Source organism: Eucalyptus grandis, chromosome 9 (assembly GCF_016545825.1).
Source record: "Eucalyptus grandis isolate ANBG69807.140 chromosome 9, ASM1654582v1, whole genome shotgun sequence".
Lineage (NCBI taxonomy): Eukaryota > Viridiplantae > Streptophyta > Magnoliopsida > Myrtales > Myrtaceae > Eucalyptus > Eucalyptus grandis.
This window is the reverse complement of record NC_052620.1, coordinates 17,186,530-17,206,167: the sequence shown is the minus strand read 5'-3', so window position 1 is coordinate 17,206,167 and position 19,638 is coordinate 17,186,530. Positions and strand designations below refer to the sequence as shown.

At 38.4% G+C, this 19,638-nt stretch overlaps 2 protein-coding genes across 2 annotated transcripts; both read left to right on the top strand.

Moving 5' to 3' along the window:
* Positions 1-6,509: 6,509 nt before the first annotated feature.
* LOC104446920 (zingipain-2) lies at positions 6,510-9,134 on the top strand. The gene is made up of 2 exons (XM_010060711.2): positions 6,510-6,948; positions 8,545-9,134. The coding sequence occupies exons 1-2, from the start codon at positions 6,510-6,512 to the stop codon at positions 9,132-9,134; spliced, it is 1,029 nt and encodes a 342-aa protein (XP_010059013.2).
* A 4,095-nt stretch (positions 9,135-13,229) lies between these two features.
* LOC104431019 (cysteine protease XCP1-like) lies at positions 13,230-14,922 on the top strand. Its single transcript, XM_039302409.1, has 4 exons — positions 13,230-13,399; positions 13,449-13,666; positions 14,549-14,613; positions 14,662-14,922. The coding sequence occupies exons 1-4, from the start codon at positions 13,230-13,232 to the stop codon at positions 14,920-14,922; spliced, it is 714 nt and encodes a 237-aa protein (XP_039158343.1).
* Positions 14,923-19,638: the final 4,716 nt, after the last annotated feature.

Below are 19,638 nucleotides of genomic sequence, written 5' to 3'. Positions count from 1 at the left end.
TGGTTTTAGCAATGGATAAGCATCATTGGCTATGAAATGAATTAATCAGCGATCGACATCTCCGCCCAGGTTTACAAGTCAAGAAACCTTAAGATGAGATAAGACAACCTTACTCCCACTTCTTCGAGCGGCATCTTCTTTAGGAAGTCCTTATTTCCACTTTGAATCATCCCAATCTGAAGAGACTTTGGAAATGGGTTGTAATGTTGATTTGGGGAAAGGTTCAAAAGGCTTAGCTCAAAAGGCTTAGAACTTTTTGTCAAAGTGGGATTTGGGAATTGGTGATTATCATGGCATCATTACCATATCATCCATTTTTTTAAAGCACTCAATGTTTAGAATTCAAATTGTCTCGAAAGTCCTTTGACTAATCATCTTAACATAATGGCTTTTGCATTTGTTTTTGGTTACCCTTAAACCTTGCAATTTCAACGGGTTCATGGGTTAGCCTTAAACCATGCATTTTCAAAGGGTTCTTGGTTATCCTTAAACCTTGCAATTTCAAAGAGTAACGGGGCAAATCACTTAAAGCAGAGCAATTCTGACCCATGAGCAAGATGAAACATAGTCAATTGATTCAGCACGAAAAGGGAGTATCGTTTCTAAATTAGTCCAATTCAATTTTGGAATATAAGTAACATGCCCTATCTCTTGTAAAAAAAGTGCACTTTGACCGATGGAGCAACACCTTATACCAAGAAGGCATGCTAAGGCCCAACTATCCATTTTGATGGAATAAATTGAGCAAAACATCCAAGGAGTAATGCCCTCACGTGTCGAAACAAGGAGTACCCCTCTCCTTTCATCTTTGACGCCCACTTAGAATGAGTGAATTCGATAACATCAAAGTGCACTTTTTTTACAAGAGATAGGGCATGTTACTTATATTCCAAAATTGAATTGGACTAATTTAGAAACGATAAAACTAATATACATGTACTTGCTAATTGATCAAAAACCTCGGCAAAATTGATGGATTAAAGCACTCAAACTAGTTACCAAAACCCAGCCCACGATTAGGTCTTAATTCGGGGTTGCTAAGTAGGCATATTGGTGGCCCCACCATATCCTCCTCACCTGCCCAACCAGCCGATCTCTGCACGTGATGGAAGACCATCATTGGTACTGCAAGTGGACAAACATTGGTCAGAGATAAGCTGCTGCAGGCACGGGAAAATCGCACATACTCCCTTTTCGTGCTGAATCAATTGACTATGTTTCATCTTGCTCATGGGTCAGAATTGCTCTGCTTTAAGTGATTTTCCCCGTTCATCAACTGCAAGGAAAAAGAGACGAATATGTTATTTTCATATTTAACATGATTTATTTTAGGAACGGGATACTCCCTTTTACGGCATATCTGATGACTACGTTCCATCCCGTTTCCTTGGTTATGGAGAGGGATTTGCTTTCAATCGTTCCAATAGGGATTTCTTATGCAACCACTAACTCAACCATCCATTTTTGTCAAACAAGTAAAATGATGGTTTTGATTGACATTTACTTCCTTTGGAAAGACAAAAGCGCGGGCCTTTCCCTAACAGAGCAAGTCATGAGATGCACCAATTCATGCTCATTTATGGGCATATTTGGTTGAGCCATGAACTACTTGAATAATTTCGCAACATATCAACTCAAACATTGTGATTAAGTGTGAAAAGAATCGATTTGGTGCGATTTTCCCGTGCCTGCAGCAGCTTATCTCTGACCAATGTTTGTCCACTTGCAGTACCAATGATGGTCTTCCATCACGTGCAGAAATCGGCTGGTTGGGCAGGTGAGGAGGATATGGTGGGGCCACCAATATGCCTACTTAGCAGCGATCGGCTTAACGATCATTGAAATGACTTGAAAATAAACGCGGAAAAGGTAAACCCGATACAAGTCGAGCAAATAATATTACATGGCCTTGTTATCACGCCCCGGGACAGGACCCCCATGAGCAAAATGAGAATTCAAATATGCATGAAATTACTTTAAATAGTTTTAATTTACGCAAAATGGATTATTTACAAAAATGGTTATAAAATACCAAAATAGCATTAAATTAGGAAAATGACCTTTTAAAATTAGGAAAATTTCATATATGTCATTTATATCCTAATTTGATGCTATCTAACATTTTTTTATATTTTTGAAATTTTCATATTTTTCTCCTTTTTAATTATTTTTTAAAAAATAATAATAATTCTGAACGGTCCGAGAGGTACGGGTTCGATCCCAAAACGGCAACGAGGTTGCCATGTAAAAAAAAATAAAATAAAAATAAAAAAATTTTGCATCTCTTATTTTTGCAAAAGAAGAAAATGCGACTTCCTAAAGAAGATGCTGCTCGAAGAAGTGGGAGTAAGGTTGTCTTATCTCATCTTAAGGTTTCTTGACTTGTAAACCTGGCGGAGATGTCGATCAGTGATTAATTCATTTCATAGCCAATGATGCTTATCCATTGCTAAAACCATGACCAAACCTGCACTACGGTCCTTCTAAAAGACCTCTTTGATTGGTCAATGTGTACTTATTGTGAATGATTCAAAGCCTTGCGCACTGGAAGAGTGAGGTTGAGTGATCAGTTTATTTCCCACATGAACAGATGGGATCAAACAGCCATTTTCTTGAGGATATGCGAGAAGCCCTTTCTGACTAGGGGTCCTTGCTTGGCATACTTAACAAACCTTTCTTATAAGTTAGGGTCATTTCGACAAGGACTTTTCTCCCAAGAGAATTTGACGATTAATGATATCATCCGAGCGTGATGACAGTTTTGCGAGTTTGTCAAGTTGTCGGAATTAGTTTGATTTGTTTATGCAATCATTGCCTTCTCATTACCGATACACTCTTGATATTGTTTCTAATGACATATGCTAAAATTGATCTCATCTAGTGTGCTTTCGCTACTAGAATACTTGTTATAATGAATTCTATTGATGTGCAGTATCCATTTTAGAATATTCTCGAATGACAGATTCCTCCAGTGATACCACACAATTTCCAAGGGTTCATGGATTAGCCTTAAACCATGTATTTCAAAGGGTTCATGGGTTAGCCTTAAACCCTGCATTTTCAAAGGGTTCTTGGTTAGCCTTAAACCCTACATTTTCAAAGGGTTCTTGGTTATCCTTAAACCTTGCAATTTCAAAGAGTTCTTGGTTATCCTTAAACCTTGCAATTTCAAAGAGTTCTTGGTTACCCTTAAACCTTGCAATTTCAACGGGTTCATGGGTTAGCCTTAAACCATGCATTTTCAAAGGGTTCTTGGTTATCCTTAAACCTTGCAATTTCAAAGAGTTTTTGGTTACCCTTAAACCATGCAATTTCAAAGGGGTTCATGGGTTAGCCTTAAACCATGCATTTTCAAAGGGTTCTTGGTTATCTTTAAACCATGCAACATTGAGTGCTTTAAAAAAATGGATGATATGGTAATGATGCCATGATAATCACCAACTCCCAAATCCCACTTTGACAAAAAGTTCTAAGCCTTTTGAGCTAAGCCTTTTGAATCTTTCCCCGAATCAACATTACAACCCATTTCCAAAGTCTCTTCAGATTGGGATGATTCAAAGTGGAAATAAGGACTTCCTAAAGAAGATGCCGCTCGAAGAAGTGGGAGTAAGGTTGTCTTATCTCATCTTAAGGTTTCTTGACTTGTAAACCTGGCGGAGATGTCGATCAGTGATTAATTGAATCGAGACACCACTCCCATGTCTCGATTGGTTTCTAGCCGACCCCAATAGGCTAGTGGCGACTCCTAGAAATGTTTGTCTACTTAGCAGTAACAATGGTCTTCCATTTCGCAGCTTATCTTTTTTTTCCGTCCGGGGGAAAAGGAAGAAGGTTTAGGGGTATTTGCCTAAAAAAGCGGACTAATGGCCCTAAATTAGGCGCAGGCTCTCCCAAGCCCATACCTCGCTCGACGTTGGATTTCATATTTCAATTATTAACATAGATAAATACTATCGGATGGTCACTATGACCGTTTGGGTGGATGAAGGGCTGAATGAACTCGTTCCCCACAAGTACCGAGCTTGGTACGAGTGTTTCAATAGGGATTTTGTTGGTCCACTCTATGGCTTCGATGGTCTACCAGGGCCTGATGGAGATGCTCCACCCAATAGTGCCATAGAGGACTACTAGTTAGCCGGTCCTTATAGGGGAACCATTTTTGGTTAGAATCTCATAAAAGGAGATAGGGTTACCCTGAAGGTGATGTACTTTTGGAAGGGCCCATATGCTTTTGTAGTGTAAAGCTTAGCTCAAGTAGATGGGCTTGTAATATCAAAAGGAAAGACATGTAATCACATGTAGTATGCCGTGTATATGTAAATATATGGTTGCACGTGTGTTTTCCTACTAGTCTTGATGTTGCGATACTATGGTGATTGGGTGTTGATTTATTGCTTCCGTGTGTGCATAACTCAAAGACTTATAAAAAGAAAGAAGTATGGGTCGGCGACACTCCTAGGAAGTCGCGAAAAATATAACCCTTACCACTTGTGACTTTGGAGATGGGGTGGGGGACGTTATAATAAAATTCATAAAACTTGTCATGAAAGTGCAATTTAATTTCAAAACTTTCAAAAAGTGCAATAAATCCTAAAACTTGTCAAATTGGTACAATCAAATCCCTTAATTAATTCCATTTTGCTAATGAAAAATGCTGACGTTGCTTTTTTTATCAGTTTCTTAAGACATGTGGCACCTACCAAGTGCCAATTGGGAAAAAAAAAGGAAGTTTCAAAATTTAAAAAGAAAAAAAATTGAAATAATTAGACAGTCTATCTTCTTCTTTCCTTCATTGATGCGCAAGCTACAAAAAGTTACTCTTCATCTTCTTCCTTCATTATCTATCTTGATGACTGGAAGCTTAAGTGGTCATAGTTGAGCTCAACGAAACTCGAGTAGCCATGGCCATGGTTAGAGAGTTAACAATGACAACAAACCTGGTATTCCATGAACGAACAAAGCACATTTAGATTGACTGCTACTTTGTTTAGGAACATATGTAGCCTAAAAGACCATCAGAACTTAGCACATACCGCCAAAAGGCATGCAGCCCCGCTAGTGGGGCGGGCGGGGGCCGGCGGCAGGCCCAGAGAGTAGCAAATCTAGGGTTTGATTCTCGTGAGCATCACACACACATACACATAGTAGAGAGGAGCGAGATTGGAAAAAAAAAAAAAAAAGCTGAACACAAATCCACTAGACTTCAACTGGCAAACATCTTTACCAAGATTTAGTTCAAGCCAATTTACATTTCTTGTTAGCAAATTGGGCATTCAAGACCTCCATGTGCCAACTTGAGGAGAAGTACAGGAAAAATTTACTTTTTGATTTTTTAGATAGCATAATAATTGGCGTATCTCTTCTAATTCATTCCTATTATTTAATCAGCACAATATTTGGTGTATATCGTAAATAATATGTTAGGGAAGATTTGGTAGATTTTTCCCTTTCATTTTCTCTTGAGCAATACCTTATACACATTTTTGCTTTGTACGTTGAGTAATACAAGCCATTTACAAATTCTCTTGGTAGATCCATTCAATCGTATGATTAAAAAGATACCTCGTTTTTTTATTTATTTAAGATATACACACAGGGAAATTCGAGTCCATCCAATTGATTGTTAGCTAGACCTTTCACATCTCACATGCTTTAAGTATTCATCTAAAAAAGGGAAATTTTATTTCAATGGACATTAATAAATAATTGGAATAAAAACACCAATGGTCCTTGAATTTTGACTCAATGTGATTTTTCAATTTTTAATTTGTTTAATGTGATCCTTGAACTTCATGTTAACGTGCAATGTGATCCATGAACTTTTAATTTATTCAATGTGGTCTCTAAATTTGTTTGTACAAGTTTTTTTTTTGTGACCCAGAAACCACCATACAGCCGATGGCATAAATTTGGGACGGACTGAGCCACCACCACAGACCCAGCTACGGGTAAGTCGTGCGAATGCGATGCCTCTAGAATTCAAACTCCTCCCCTTTGTGAGGAGGAGAGAGCCCGAAGTCAACTGCCCCACCACGGGCGGTGGTTGTTTGTACAAGTTCTAGTCCATAAATTTATGAAAAATTTTAATATTGCATTTCAATTGATTCAAGTTCGAAGACAATGTTGAACATTTTTCTATAATTCAAGGACTAAGTTGAATATATATCAAAAGCTCACGAACCACATTAAACAAATTAAAAGTACTGGAATCACATTGCGCATTGTGCCAAAGTTTAGGGATCATTTGTGTTATTTTCTTAAATATTTTCTGGTGCAAAACATTCGCGTTTGAACCTAAACAGTAGCATTCATTTGGGAAAGAAACGAAGAGTTCAGAAGATAAGCAATGAAGGAAATGAATATGAACGGGTCATTAAGGAACTTCCATGATTCATTAATTTGATGATGTGGTTCTATAAATAGACATAGCTTGCTCCTATTTCTCTACATTGCCCAAAAGAGCACTACCAATCCATCAATCCATCTTTGATACGCTTCAGCATCCGATAATGGCTCCATGGCTCGTGGGGCAAATTGAGGTCTACATGTTGATAGTATCATTATGTGCAGGGGCTTCGACTTCGGCCACGACGCCCCCGAATTCCACATTGGCCGAGTTCGAGCAGTGGATGGCCCGCCACGGACGGATTTATGCGGATAATCGCGAGAAGGTGAAGCGGTACGAGATCTTTCTGGAGACTTTGCGCTTCATCGAAGACTTCAACTACAAAGCGGCTAATCGGAGCTACAGAGTGGGTCTGAACCAATTTTCAGATTTGACCACGGATGAGTTCGTCGCGAGATACACCGGGTTCCGAGCGGAGTCTAATAGCTCAAATTCATCTGCGACTGCTACTTTCAAGTACCAAGGTTCGACTCATGTCCCGTCTAGCGTAAATTGGGTGGATCGAGGAGTTGTGAACAGGATAAAATACCAGGGCGCATGCGGTAAGGCAGTAACAAAATCGTACTACATTATTGTACAAAGACACTTTACTTTCTTGTCGTGATTTTCTTTTTTTATTTCAAAGCAAGTGAAACAATATAATCCTTCCATGTCCTTAACTCAATATTTTCTTGTCTTGTGATTTTGTTTGCATAGATCCTTTCATATGAACGAACTAAATATTCTTTATGGCCCTTGAAAACAATCAACATACGTGTATAACTTAAACGTTAAACCCACTAAAGCAATTTAAACATTAATGAAGTAATACTTAGATGAATAAGGTGACAAAGGCATGATCACAAGCTTCATACTTTTCCAAGAGCCATCACTCTAGGTGTCTGCAAAGAAACCGAAAACCATCCAGACTGCCCCAAACCGATCTGGACCGGTCCAAACAGGCAGTTCCCATGGGGACCAGTCTAGTTCTCGATTCCAATTTATTGAAATTGATGAGTACCGGTCAAGTTTCTAGTTCTAAGCATGGAACCCCCCACTTGTCCACCCAAACCGGTCCAGTATTTATATTTTAAAATTTTAACTCTTTTCTCAAGTCTGTCGCTTTACTTGTTAGTCCTTAAAAAGAAACTGAATAGCAGTGAAACTAAATAGTAGTGAATGGATTGTAGTTACACACCCAGAATGGATATTGACTACTATAATGTTAACTTGATACCAGTGAATAGCACTTTGAGAAACTGAATAACATCAGTATTTAATGAACACCAAAGTGGTACTTAGGATTTTGCAGTTGCACACCCAAAATAGCATTTGAGAAACTGAAATACTTAATGTTGACTGCTATTCATTATGTAGTATTCAATGTCATAGACCCAGAATGGATTTGCAGTTACATGCCAATTACTCAGTAGTGAGCGGTCCAATTCCCGAGTAGGTTCATGAAACCAATGGGTGGCTTCCAATTTGTGTAACCGGTCCTTAGTGGGTAGTTTCAGAATCTAGAATATGACCGTCCACCTTAAAACTAATCACCCCTACTCTAAACGATAATGTTTCATAATATATAGTGGATAAGAGAGAGGTTCGAAAATATTATTTCACTATGTCAACACATTTAATTTTTTCTCTAGGTGGCTTGGAACCATGGAATTCATGGGATCTATTGGTAAAAGAATCATTACAATGTCATATCTTGTCATGTAAAGCTAGTGAGCTCTCGTTCCTTTCCATAAAACTAAGCTATATTCTAATTCAAAATAGTTCATCGCATACTGCGAATTGAATCACATTACCGTAGCACTCTCCATGCCTAGTATGTGAGAAAAATTATGGAATGTAACCTCAATTCTAGTATGTTACACCATTATTACAAAGAGAAATGATTGCATAATAATCTTTAATTTACTGTGAAAATAGCAGTCTATTTTGAACAATAAAAAACTAAATCACAAATAATTATAAATTATTGCGAGACCCATTTGTGGCTCATAATAAATCGTTATTCTCACAGTACCCAAAGATTATCATACTAGCAAAACCCTATTATAAAACAAGTATTCTAATCATGGTATTAATCCATCTACATACATACAAAGGCCATAACCACCGTAGCACTTCTCGTTTTATTTCTTGTGTAGAATCTTGCTGGGCATTCTCAGCAGCTGCAGCTGTGGAATCGATCACAGCAATAAAAACCGGTGTACTACTCAGCTTGTCCGAGCAACAGCTTATTGACTGTGCCACAAACGGGGGAAACCATGGATGCGAAGGCGGTCGGGAGGACGATGCCTATAATTACATTGTCCAAAACAAAGGCATAAGCTCTGAAGACACTTACCCCTACATAGGCGCTGATAACGCTTGCAACACACAAGCCGCCTCCTTTGCTGCAGCGCAAATATCAGGGCATGAAGACATCCCTGTGAGCGAAGACGAGATATTGAAGGCCGTGGCAATGCAACCGGTTTCAGTTGCCCTCGACTCGAGCAGTGCCGGATTCCAGCATTACGTTGGGGGCATCTTCGAGGGCCCTTGTGGGGTGAACTTGAACCATGCGGCCGTGATAGTCGGATACGGGACAACCCCGGATGGTGTCGACTATTGGCTGCTCAGGAACTCGTGGGACGTGACGTGGGGCGAGGAAGGATACATGAGAATTCTGCGGAACTCGGGCATCCCAGGCGGTCTCTGTGGACTCGCTATGCAAGCTTCTTATCCAGTTGCATGAGTAGCGCAGTTCAATGGTGCTATTCGGTTTGCTCCTACAGATTTAAGCATTATAGTTTCACCAGCGTGGCTGTGGTGCTGTAATTTTTAGTAGTGGATAAGACACTTGGGTTTTGTAATAAGTTCGAGCCGAAGCACCTGCTCCTTTCTCTTTACACATTGAACATTCTGCCGAGGTCGTTCGGTGTTGGACGATGTTAGTGGTCTTTATTTGTTTTTAATCTGATGTAATCCGATTGCTAGCGAGAGAGTGATAATAAATCCTTAAATCAAGGTCGAATATGGTCGTTCGTGTTACGATTTCTTCGCACTGACTGCGTGTGCTCTAAGCTTCCTTTCACTTTTCCACGATCGTGTTGATCTTTTGGGATTGAGTGGGAGGCTGCGACATGCGCATCTTAATGTGCTAGCCGTCTATGACATTACTGCACGTATGACACACGTGCTTGTGTTGATGATGAAGAGGTTGTCCCCACTATTCTCAACATCGTATCTCATACAACAGACCAAGGCCCATTTTTCGCCCTATCTAGACAATTCTATTATTATTATTAGTTTGTGACCAGCTTTCATAAGATGAAAATCCAAATTCTTACAATGGATTTATCACTCGGGTGTCTTAATTGTTGAATGACGTCTTCACTTTTCAGTATCATAAAATAAAATAGAATGAAAATATTTTGATCCCCTTTTTAAATATAATTTAAACTGTTGCAAAGGAAAAGATGAGAGATTTGTGGGATACTTGACAATTATTTTGATCTCACATATAAAAGGCAAAAGATTCATTGATTTTCTTCCCAATTATCCATATCATCTTTGGATATCGTAAGTTAAGATTTTGTCCATTATAGTTTCATGTGGTGTGGGGTATTTTAACCGTATGCATGGATTTCTATGAAATTACTTATGCAAATTTGAGGTTGAAGTGGCTGGTGAGTTTGCTTAATTAATAGAAAAGCTATAGATAATTGCAAGTACTACATGAGTGTGCATATAATAAGAATCGACAAGTTAAGCTTGCGCTGAAAGTACAAAAAAAATGGTCAACACCATCTATTTATCCGATTCCTACCCCTTCATGGGAAATATCGATTACCTATTCTGAAGTCAAAACTGAAGTAGGTAAATTTTGTGTAATAGTATCATATAGATAATTAAGTTGTTTTCATCTTCTTTTTTGTGTAAAATGTAAGTATTATAAAGCAAATGAAGTACAACAAATTAAGGGCATCCCTAGTGTTATAAATATAGCTAATAATTTAAAATGATGGAGGTAGGAAGTCTCCATATAGTAGCTAATACAACACTAGTCTGGGAAGGTTTGATTTTATTTTTCTTTTAGAGCAAAGCTCTACCTCTTATATTTTTGCACACCTTAGTCAAAATAATATGGACATCAGAGGACTTGTTTTTAATCCATCTACTAGTGCGCTCCATCCAAATATAGTATATGGTTGTTAGGAAGGATACCTTAAGGAGTCTAGCCACCAAGTCATTGCCCCTTGCTGCCCTAATCATCCATTCGAGCGTCATTCCATCCTCCTAAAGGGTATCTAATCTCACGTTGTGCATGGATACAATGACATACGCTGCTTGTCCACTCACGTCCGAAGAAAAAATGTGTTATGTCTTCTATAACAGCCTTGCAAAAATTAAACTGGATATCAATTGAGGACATCCATTATGCGACAATCTCTACTATGGGTACTTTAGTCCTACAAACTAGCCAGCCAATAAAATTATGTTTGCTAATGTTGCTGCTCCGAACTAGGTGATACACTCCAATACCAATCCCACATGTCTGAGTTCGTCATGTATATCTTGACAACAATACCTTGAGCTAGGGATAACCAACATTAAGAGGGGTTGCAATTCAAGGAGACATCGCCAACTCCGAGCCGTATAGCCCCTAATTACAAGCTACCTAATTGGGGTGCCTCTGCATTTGGTGTTGTGAACCCATATACTCCAACGGGCAGAGGATGAACGATTGATGAAGTTCCACATTATACGACTTAACAACACCTCATTCCATACGTTCAAATCGGGCAATCCTAATCCTCCTTCCCTTTTAGGGAGCAAACTACCAGCCACATAAATTATTGTCTTCAAGGACAGAAGGCACGGCTATGGGGCTTGGTTAGAGAGTATTTCATAAACGAACAAAGCATATCGAGATTGACGGCTACTTTGTTCGAGAACATATATAGCCTAAAAGGCCATCAGGGCTGAACATGTACCCACAAGACTTCAATTGGCAAACATCTTTACAAGGCGTAGGTTCAAGTCAGATTATGTTTCTCCATGGCAAGTTGGAAATCCCGGACCTCCATGCGCCAACTTGGGTATAAGGAATATTTACTTCCTATTTTAAGTTAGGGTAACAATTGGCATATCCCTTCTAATTAGTTAGCAAGATTTGATTACTGTTTTTTAGTCAGCATAACATTTGGTGTATCTCTAAAATAATACCTTATTATATATTTTTGCATTGTACCTTGAGCAATACAACCCAACAACGAATTCTCCCAAAAGATCCATTTAGTTGTATGATTAAAAAAGGGCAACACTATTTCCACCCCTAAATGACTGCATTCATCCCCGTTTACGCTAGAAAAACAAACCTGCCCAATCTTTCAATTGCAGTAAAGTAGTGGCCCTACTCCTCTTTTCTATTTTTTTCCTTTTTCTATTTATGATAGTTAATATTATTAAGCATTTTATATATTTTATTTTTTAGCAAATTAAAAAAAAAAAATGCATCTATAACGTTTTACATACTCCTTATAAAATCATCTCGCTAATAGTAAGGAAAAAAGACTCTTTTTTTTTTTTTTTTGGTAAAAAGACATTCTTTGATATAGTATAAAACTAAGAAGTCTCTTCTTCATCATTTATCTTATAACATATTATCTATTTTTTGTCCCTCTTATCTCAAAAGCTCACTTTCTTGGTAAACTATATATAAATTGCATTTCTAAAATATATATCAAGTCTCTTTATTTACTATATCAAATAATTAATCTTTTTTTCCTTATTATACTGATGAAATGCTTTTATACAGAGCATTTAAGACATTGGAGGAATATATAGAAATACACTAAAAATTATACACAATGATGTATCTTGATATTTTTCTATAAATAGTTCATAAATGGTTTTAATTTTTGTCAATAAAAAATAATGATATTTCACTACCAATTTAAAAAAAAAAAAATCTTACTTTATGCAATTTTTAATTTAATAAATTTAATTTACTTAACAATTTACCCATAAATATGATTGACACGGTGGAAAAGAATAGATTTCTTTGATATTTCTTGATATTTCTTTTTTGACAAAACATATTAGTATGGAAGTAAACATATGAAAATATTATTTATGGTAAATTAATCCTGCATAGATGTAGAAATAAATTTAGGATCGTTAATTTAAATTGGAATTGAATAAGAGAGGGCAATTTTATCTTTTTGGTAAAATGGGTGGACTTAATCATATAGGGATTGGAAATAGTGCCGCCCTAAAAAAAATAACCCGTCAATTTAAGCTATACTGGCAAATTTGAGTCTATCTAACTGATTGTTAGCTAGACCATTCACATCTGATGCACTTTAAGTATGCATCTACAAACCCGCAATTTTATTTCGAGTGGACATGTATAAACAATTTACAATTGCAAAACATTCGGTTTTTAACCTAAACAGCAGCATTCATTTGGGAAAGAAAACGAAGAGGTCAAAAGCTAATCAGTGAAGGAAATGAATCTTGACTGGATCGACTGCAAAGTTCCATGATCAATCAAGTTGCTCATGAGGGTCTACAAATAGACATGGCTTGACATGTATAGACAATTCACAATTGCGTAACATTCACTTTTTTACCTAAACAGTAGCATTCATTTGGGAAAGAAAACGAAGAGGTCAAAAGCTAATCGAGGAGAAAATGACTGACCGGATCATTCGCAAAGTTCCATGATTTATTACCATGATCTTGAGAATCTGTAATTAACGCGGCTTGCTCATGTTTCTCTACATTGGCCCAAAGCACACTACCAATCCATCAATCCATCGTTGATACGCTTCGGCATTCGACAATGGCTCCATGGCCCGAGAGGCAAATCAAGGTCTACATGTTGATGGTATGGCTATGTGCAGCGGCTTGGACTTCGGCCGTGACGCCCCCGAATTCCACATTGGCCGAGTTCGAGCAGTGGATGGCCCACCACGGACGGATTTACAAGGATAATCTCGAGAAGGCGAAGCGGTACAGGGATCTTCCTAGAGACCTTGCGCTTCATCGAAGACTTCAACAGCAAAGCGGCTAATCAGAGCTACAAAGTGGGTCTGAACCAATTTTCGGATTTGACCACGGAAGAGTTTGTCCCGAGATACACCGGGTTTAGAGCGACGTCGAGGAGCTCGAAATCATCCGCGGCCACCACTTTCAAGTACAGTATGACTCAAGTCCCGGATAGTTTAAACTGGGTCGAGAAAGGAGTTGTTGGCAGCATAAAAGATCAGGGAGAATGCGGTAAGAGAGTAACAAAATCATATTATATTATTGTCCAAAGGCACGTTATTTTCTGGTATTGTGATTTTTTTTTCTTTTTATTTCAAAGCAAGCGAAACAATATAATCCTTCCAAGGTCCTTAACCCAATATTTTCTTGTCTTGTGGTTTTGTTTGCGTACAATTTTTTTAGATGAACCAATGAATATTCTCTGTAGCCCTTGATAACAATCAACAGATGTGCTACCTAAGCTCAATAAAACATTTTTAACAATAATGATGTGTAATGTATTATATATGGTGGATAAGAGAAAATGGTTTTTTCACTACGTCAACACATTTCTCTTTGGGTGGCTCAGGACTGTGGGATTCAATGGATGTATTGGTAGAAAATTTATACCATTTCATAATTGGTTTAATTCAAACCACATAATTGGATCCATAAAACTAAATCATGTTCCAATTCAAAATAGGTCATCTAAAGTAGTTCGAACCACATAGTTGCATGCTGCCATTTGAATTACATTATTGTGGCACTAACCGCAAGTAGTATGTGAGAAATATTTCGGCATAACTTTAATCCTATTGACTCCGAATCATACACTATCAAGCTAATTCCAGTGTTTATTCCATCTGCATACATACACTAGCCATAACCACCGTTGCGCTTCTCATTTTAATTATTGAATAGGATCTTGCAGGGCATTCGCAGCGACGGTAGCTGTGGAATCGATGCTAGCGATGAAGACCGGTAAACTGGTCGACTTGTCCGAGCAATAGCTTATTGACTGCTCCAAACAAAACCACGGATGCGGGTGGGGTTGGATGTACCTAGCCTACGAATACATTGCCCAAAACCATGGCATGACCTATGAAAGCAATTACCCTTACATTGGCGTCCAAGGCACTTGCAACGAGCGAGCCGCCTCCATCGCTGTAGCGCGGTTAAAAGGGTATGAGAACATCCCCGTGAGTGAAGACCTGCTATTGCAGGCTGTGGCGAGGCAACCGGTCTAGAGCGCCATCGAGGGTTTCAGCCCTGGATTCAAGCAGTACAGCGGGGGCGTCTTCAATGGCCCTTGTGGGGAGAACATTAACCACGCCGTTGCAATCGCCGGATATGGGAAGACCCCCGACGGTGTCGACTATTGGCTGCTCAAGAACTCGTGGGGCGAGACTTGGGGCGAGAAAGGATACATGAGAATTCTGCGGAACTCGGGCGTGCAAGGCAGTCTCTGTGGACTCGTTACGCAAGCTACTCTGCCAGTTGCATATTAATAGCGCAGTTCAATGGTGCTATTCAACTTGCTTTCATAATTAAAGTTGATGATTAAAAGAAAAATAAATTCAGTAAATGAATCAAACAAGAGTTGGTGACCCGTAACCTTAGTAGCACCAACACCGACACACAACATGCGACATGACACAACTCGACATGCTGACACATTGTTTATAAAAAAATAGAAAATTCTGACACATTGGGACACGTTGTATATTATATGTATATTTTATATATTAATAAATTATTATTAATCTGATTCAAATTCACAAATAAATAGATAATAATAAAATTCTAAAATAACTTTACATTGAAAACATTAATTCACCATTTATTAATATCCTTCGTTGTTTCAATTTGACAAATTCTTCTCCATTTCAATAAATCCATAAAATTTGAAAAAAAAAAAAAAAAAAGGTAACTCACATTCTAGACTTGCGTGTCATACGTGTCGAAAGAAAAAGAAAAAACTTGTGGGTAAATTGTATATCATGGAAAGTGAAAGTAAAAAAAGAAGAGAATAAAATGTTAGGTTTTTCTTCTTTCCTAATTTGTTATTTTTATATTAATTTTTATTTTTTCACATATATATTTTGATCTTTCATTTATTGAAAATTTTAAAATTGACCTCGTATGTTGGAATCATGTGTCGAAAACTTGCATGTCGAAATTCTGACTCAAGTGTAAAAGAGTGTCAGAAAAATTGACTAGGTATCAAATTTTCCATCACGTGTTGACCAAGTGTCGAGAATATCCAAGAGTGTCGGACACGTGTCGAAGTATCCGACACCACACGAAGGCTTTCAGAAAGTGTCGATGCTTCCTAGCTCGTAACTAATGGCCAAAAAATGGAAAATTTTGGTAATCGACTTTAAATCAATTCGGTGATTTTTAAGGAAAAAAATAGGTAAATTTAACGTGTTGTGACAAAACACGTGCAAAAGGAAAAGAAAAGTTGGAAAACTAAGTAAAGCTCGAATTGTAGTTGGTAAACCAGTATTGTTATGGAAGAAATTTTGATGAATCGTACCAATTTAGATTTGTAACATTTAAAAAGCGTTAGTAAGGTGTTGCTAATCAAGGCAAATAAAGTTGACAACTCAATACAAAGTAGGTAAAGTAGAAAATGATCATAATTAATTCAAAGTATTGTTGGTAATCCAAAACTCATTGATAAGCTTTTAATCTAAAAAATTTCGTGAATTGCTATAATTTAGGTTTTTAAGTTCATACGAGAGAGAGAGAGAGAGAGAGAGAGAGAGAGAGAGAGAGAGAGAGTAAATTCAAAGCGTTAATAGCTTATACAAATAAAAGTTGATAATTTAGCACATTAATTGGTAATGGACTCCTGATAAGCCATTGCCGTTCAAGAACAGGTGCTTGAGCCGTGGCAGGCAAGCCACAGTGGGATCACTGGTGATGTGCCATTTTAGGGCAAGAAGGGGAGAAGTACACTATTAGTGTCATAAGTTGTGTACAGCACTCACTTTGGTGCCAAAAGTTTCCGTCTTATCACTTAAGTACCAAATCAGAGGAAAAATGATGTGGTGCCACCAACGAGAAATTCCGGCTAAAATGATTATGTGGCTTATATATATATATATATAAAATCGACGTGTCTTAAGATTGTCCACAGTGGATGGAACAAAACGACGCCATTTTCCTTTCTTCGTATGAAACAACATCTTTTCTTGCCATCCACCCTGGATTCACATAAAAAATGACACCGCATTGCTCCATAGCAAAAAATGATGTCGCTGAAGAGGGAGTAATATAAGGTTCGTATACGGTTCTCGACACCGGCTATAGGTCACTCACCCACCGTTGTTCACCCACCATCATTCGCTCGCCCATCGTCGCTCGCCCGCCATTGCTTGGCCACCGCTGTAGTTGTGCCGTCGTTCACAATTGTTCGCTAGCTAAGTCCCCAACTCTCGCTCACTCATGTTTGTCATGTTCTCTACGTGGGTCAATTTAGCGAAAAATTTAGGGTTCCAACGGGCAAGTTAGGGCGCGGAAGGCAAATTGAGGGCTCAGCTCAGGGGGAACGTAGTGGGGAAAGTGATGGGGATGTCACTTTTTATGGGGATGGAATAGAAAAATTGATTCTTCTATTGTTCATTTGCTTTCTGTTGTGGGGACCAAATAGAAAAATAGGACGCGGAGGGGCTTGACTTGGAGGGAAACAATGGTGACACTGAATTTGTTTGTTTAATTAATTGGACTGGGGGTACCGAATGTGTATGTGGTTGAATTGAAAAATGGGTGATGGGGACCTCACTTTGTTTATTTAATTCGGTTTCTTTTGTTTCTGTAAATGCACCAAATTGAGGAAATTTTAGTCGCATTTGTTTCTTGAAACAAAACAACAAGGACCTGCATGTGAAGTTGTCGATTCTATCATGTGGTCCCAACAAAACAACAATGACTCTTTTTCTTTTTCTTTTTTCATTGGGTGCAGCATCGACATGGACACGAATCAGGTAGGCGTCATTGTTTGCTATGTGGAGAGTTTGTTTTTGGCACTGAAGATTGGGAATATAGTGGTGAAAATAAATGTACTATCTATATCAATATTTGGAAGCCATCATATATTGATTTTCTAAGGGATTTGGTGTATTTTTTATGATACAAAGTGCAAAAACTACATTATTGCGTTCCTGGGAAGGATTTGAAGGATGGGTTGAGATTTTTTAATGATGATAATGGTATTAAGGATATCATTTACCATTATCTTCACGGTGAAGAAGCTAAGGTATATGTTGAGTATTATAGTGAGGATAAGGATGAGAATGAGGATGGTGGGGATGAGGATAAATATGGGAATGAGCAGACCACTATTGAAGGAGGAGAAGTGAGGGATCCTGTTCAATCGAGTAATCAAGTCAGAGATGAGTTTGGGTTAGATGAATGGCAAAATGAAAGGGAGAGAAGTCATATTGATAGAGATGAACAAAGAGAGAGATGTCCTGAAATCTTGGGTGAAGATTTGGGTGAAGATGTGAGCGATGAAGACTTCATTGGATTAGAATGGAAAATTGCTTTATTCAATGAATCGGAAGATGAATGTTTGGCTTTAGTAAATTTCCCAAGTAACGAAGATGATGATGAACTCACACAACCAAGAAAAAAGCAAAGGGAATTTCTGAGAAAAAAAAAAAACTTGCTGTGGCACCCCTCGACAGCCCCCGATCCGTTAGGGTCGCCACAGTTCGCTTACCTTTCACTTTCCTTATTAACATGTCACTCTGATACCATTTCAATTGCAGCGGGTCCATACAACCATGGGGGTTTATATTTTTTTTTTCTTTTGACTAAAGGTCCCTTTCGCAATTCATATAGCAGAAGCACATCCATTAACTCCCTTCCCTACATATAGAAAATGATGTACACCTACTAAACATCTTATATAAGTTAAAGCCTAACACGTTTATTTACATAGAGCAGATGGACATCTTTAGTCAATACATCAAAATGCCGTAGTCTTCTATACTCGGCTACACTTCAAAGGATGACCAACATCTTCTCCAATAGTTGAATACTTAAAGTCCATTGATCAGTATCGGCGTCCAAAAGTTTCCTCCCTTTGCTATCCTCCTCCTTAGAATTATAACCAACCACTTGATTCATCTACTGGTAGCAGTGACAGCAGAGGTATCTTTTCTAGTCTGAAATGTTATTCCCCAAAAGGGGTGAGTACAACCACTCAGCAGGTAAATGAATCCAATAACCACTCAATGCATCATACAAATCATACATGCATCTCAGGCATTACTTACCTTGAAGCCAGGCGTATACTATCATGCATCATCACTACAATCATAACACATACATGTGTATCATCATGTCATACTCATATATCATCACCATATCACATCGTACATCATCATCATCATGCATATCATCATGCCATGGGTGATCATCATATCATATCATATCATATCATATCATGCATGGTTCAATTTCCACTTTTAACTTTTAATTTGATTACACATCACATCACATCTCATATTTTACACTCGCATCCCATGCGAGAAAACCTCCGGCTTCCATTCCAGGCATTTACACTCGCATCCCAGGGCCGGGCATCCCCTCGCAAAGACCCCAATTTACCTCCCTAGCATCCCGTGCATCGCATCCCCCAGGCACAAACCTCCAGGGCTTCCAGAATTATGTACTGACATACCACTAGGTCTCCCCTGGAATTACGTATCGTATACCACCGGGCATCCCGACACTCCCGGGGCATTATCATCCGCCACATCAATTTCCTCATTTAACATTACTCATGTTCACCAATTTCGGTCTTAATTTAGCATGGCATATGATGCAATGGCAACCAAAAATCATGTTCAACATTGAATTCACACATGCATCTCAATTGTGACACCCCGAACCCTTCATAGGTCGTCACCAGCGCCGGTGTTACACCTTATTACCTTTCTTTCTTTCGAAGAAGTGTCCTAATTCGTAGACACATTTTTTTTTTTTAAATAATCGGTCCCAACGCGACTCATTAGCGGAAGCAAATTAAAATATCATCGTCTCTCCCCCTAACAACCATGATACAAATACACACCACTAAACATCGTGATTTTTATAAACATGCCACGACACTTCGTTTACATACATATATAACAAGATGGGATTCCCTTCGGGTCGGTACAACAAAAGGAAAGGCTAGGACTCAGCCACGTCCAGCCTAAAACCTCAAA

Excerpts from the sequence above, each read along its gene's own strand:
- LOC104446920 (XM_010060711.2), top strand. The coding sequence starts at position 6,510 with ATGGCTCCATGGCTCGTGGGGCAAATTGAGGTCTACATGTTGATAGTA. Across the intron at positions 6,949-8,544 it reads AAAATACCAGGGCGCATGCG|AATCTTGCTGGGCATTCTCA; the intron begins GTAAGGCAGTAA and ends TTTCTTGTGTAG.
- LOC104431019 (XM_039302409.1), top strand. The coding sequence starts at position 13,230 with ATGGCTCCATGGCCCGAGAGGCAAATCAAGGTCTACATGTTGATGGTA. Across the intron at positions 13,400-13,448 it reads AATCTCGAGAAGGCGAAGCG|CAAAGCGGCTAATCAGAGCT; the intron begins GTACAGGGATCT and ends AGACTTCAACAG. Across the intron at positions 14,614-14,661 it reads AAGGGTATGAGAACATCCCC|AGCGCCATCGAGGGTTTCAG; the intron begins GTGAGTGAAGAC and ends CAACCGGTCTAG.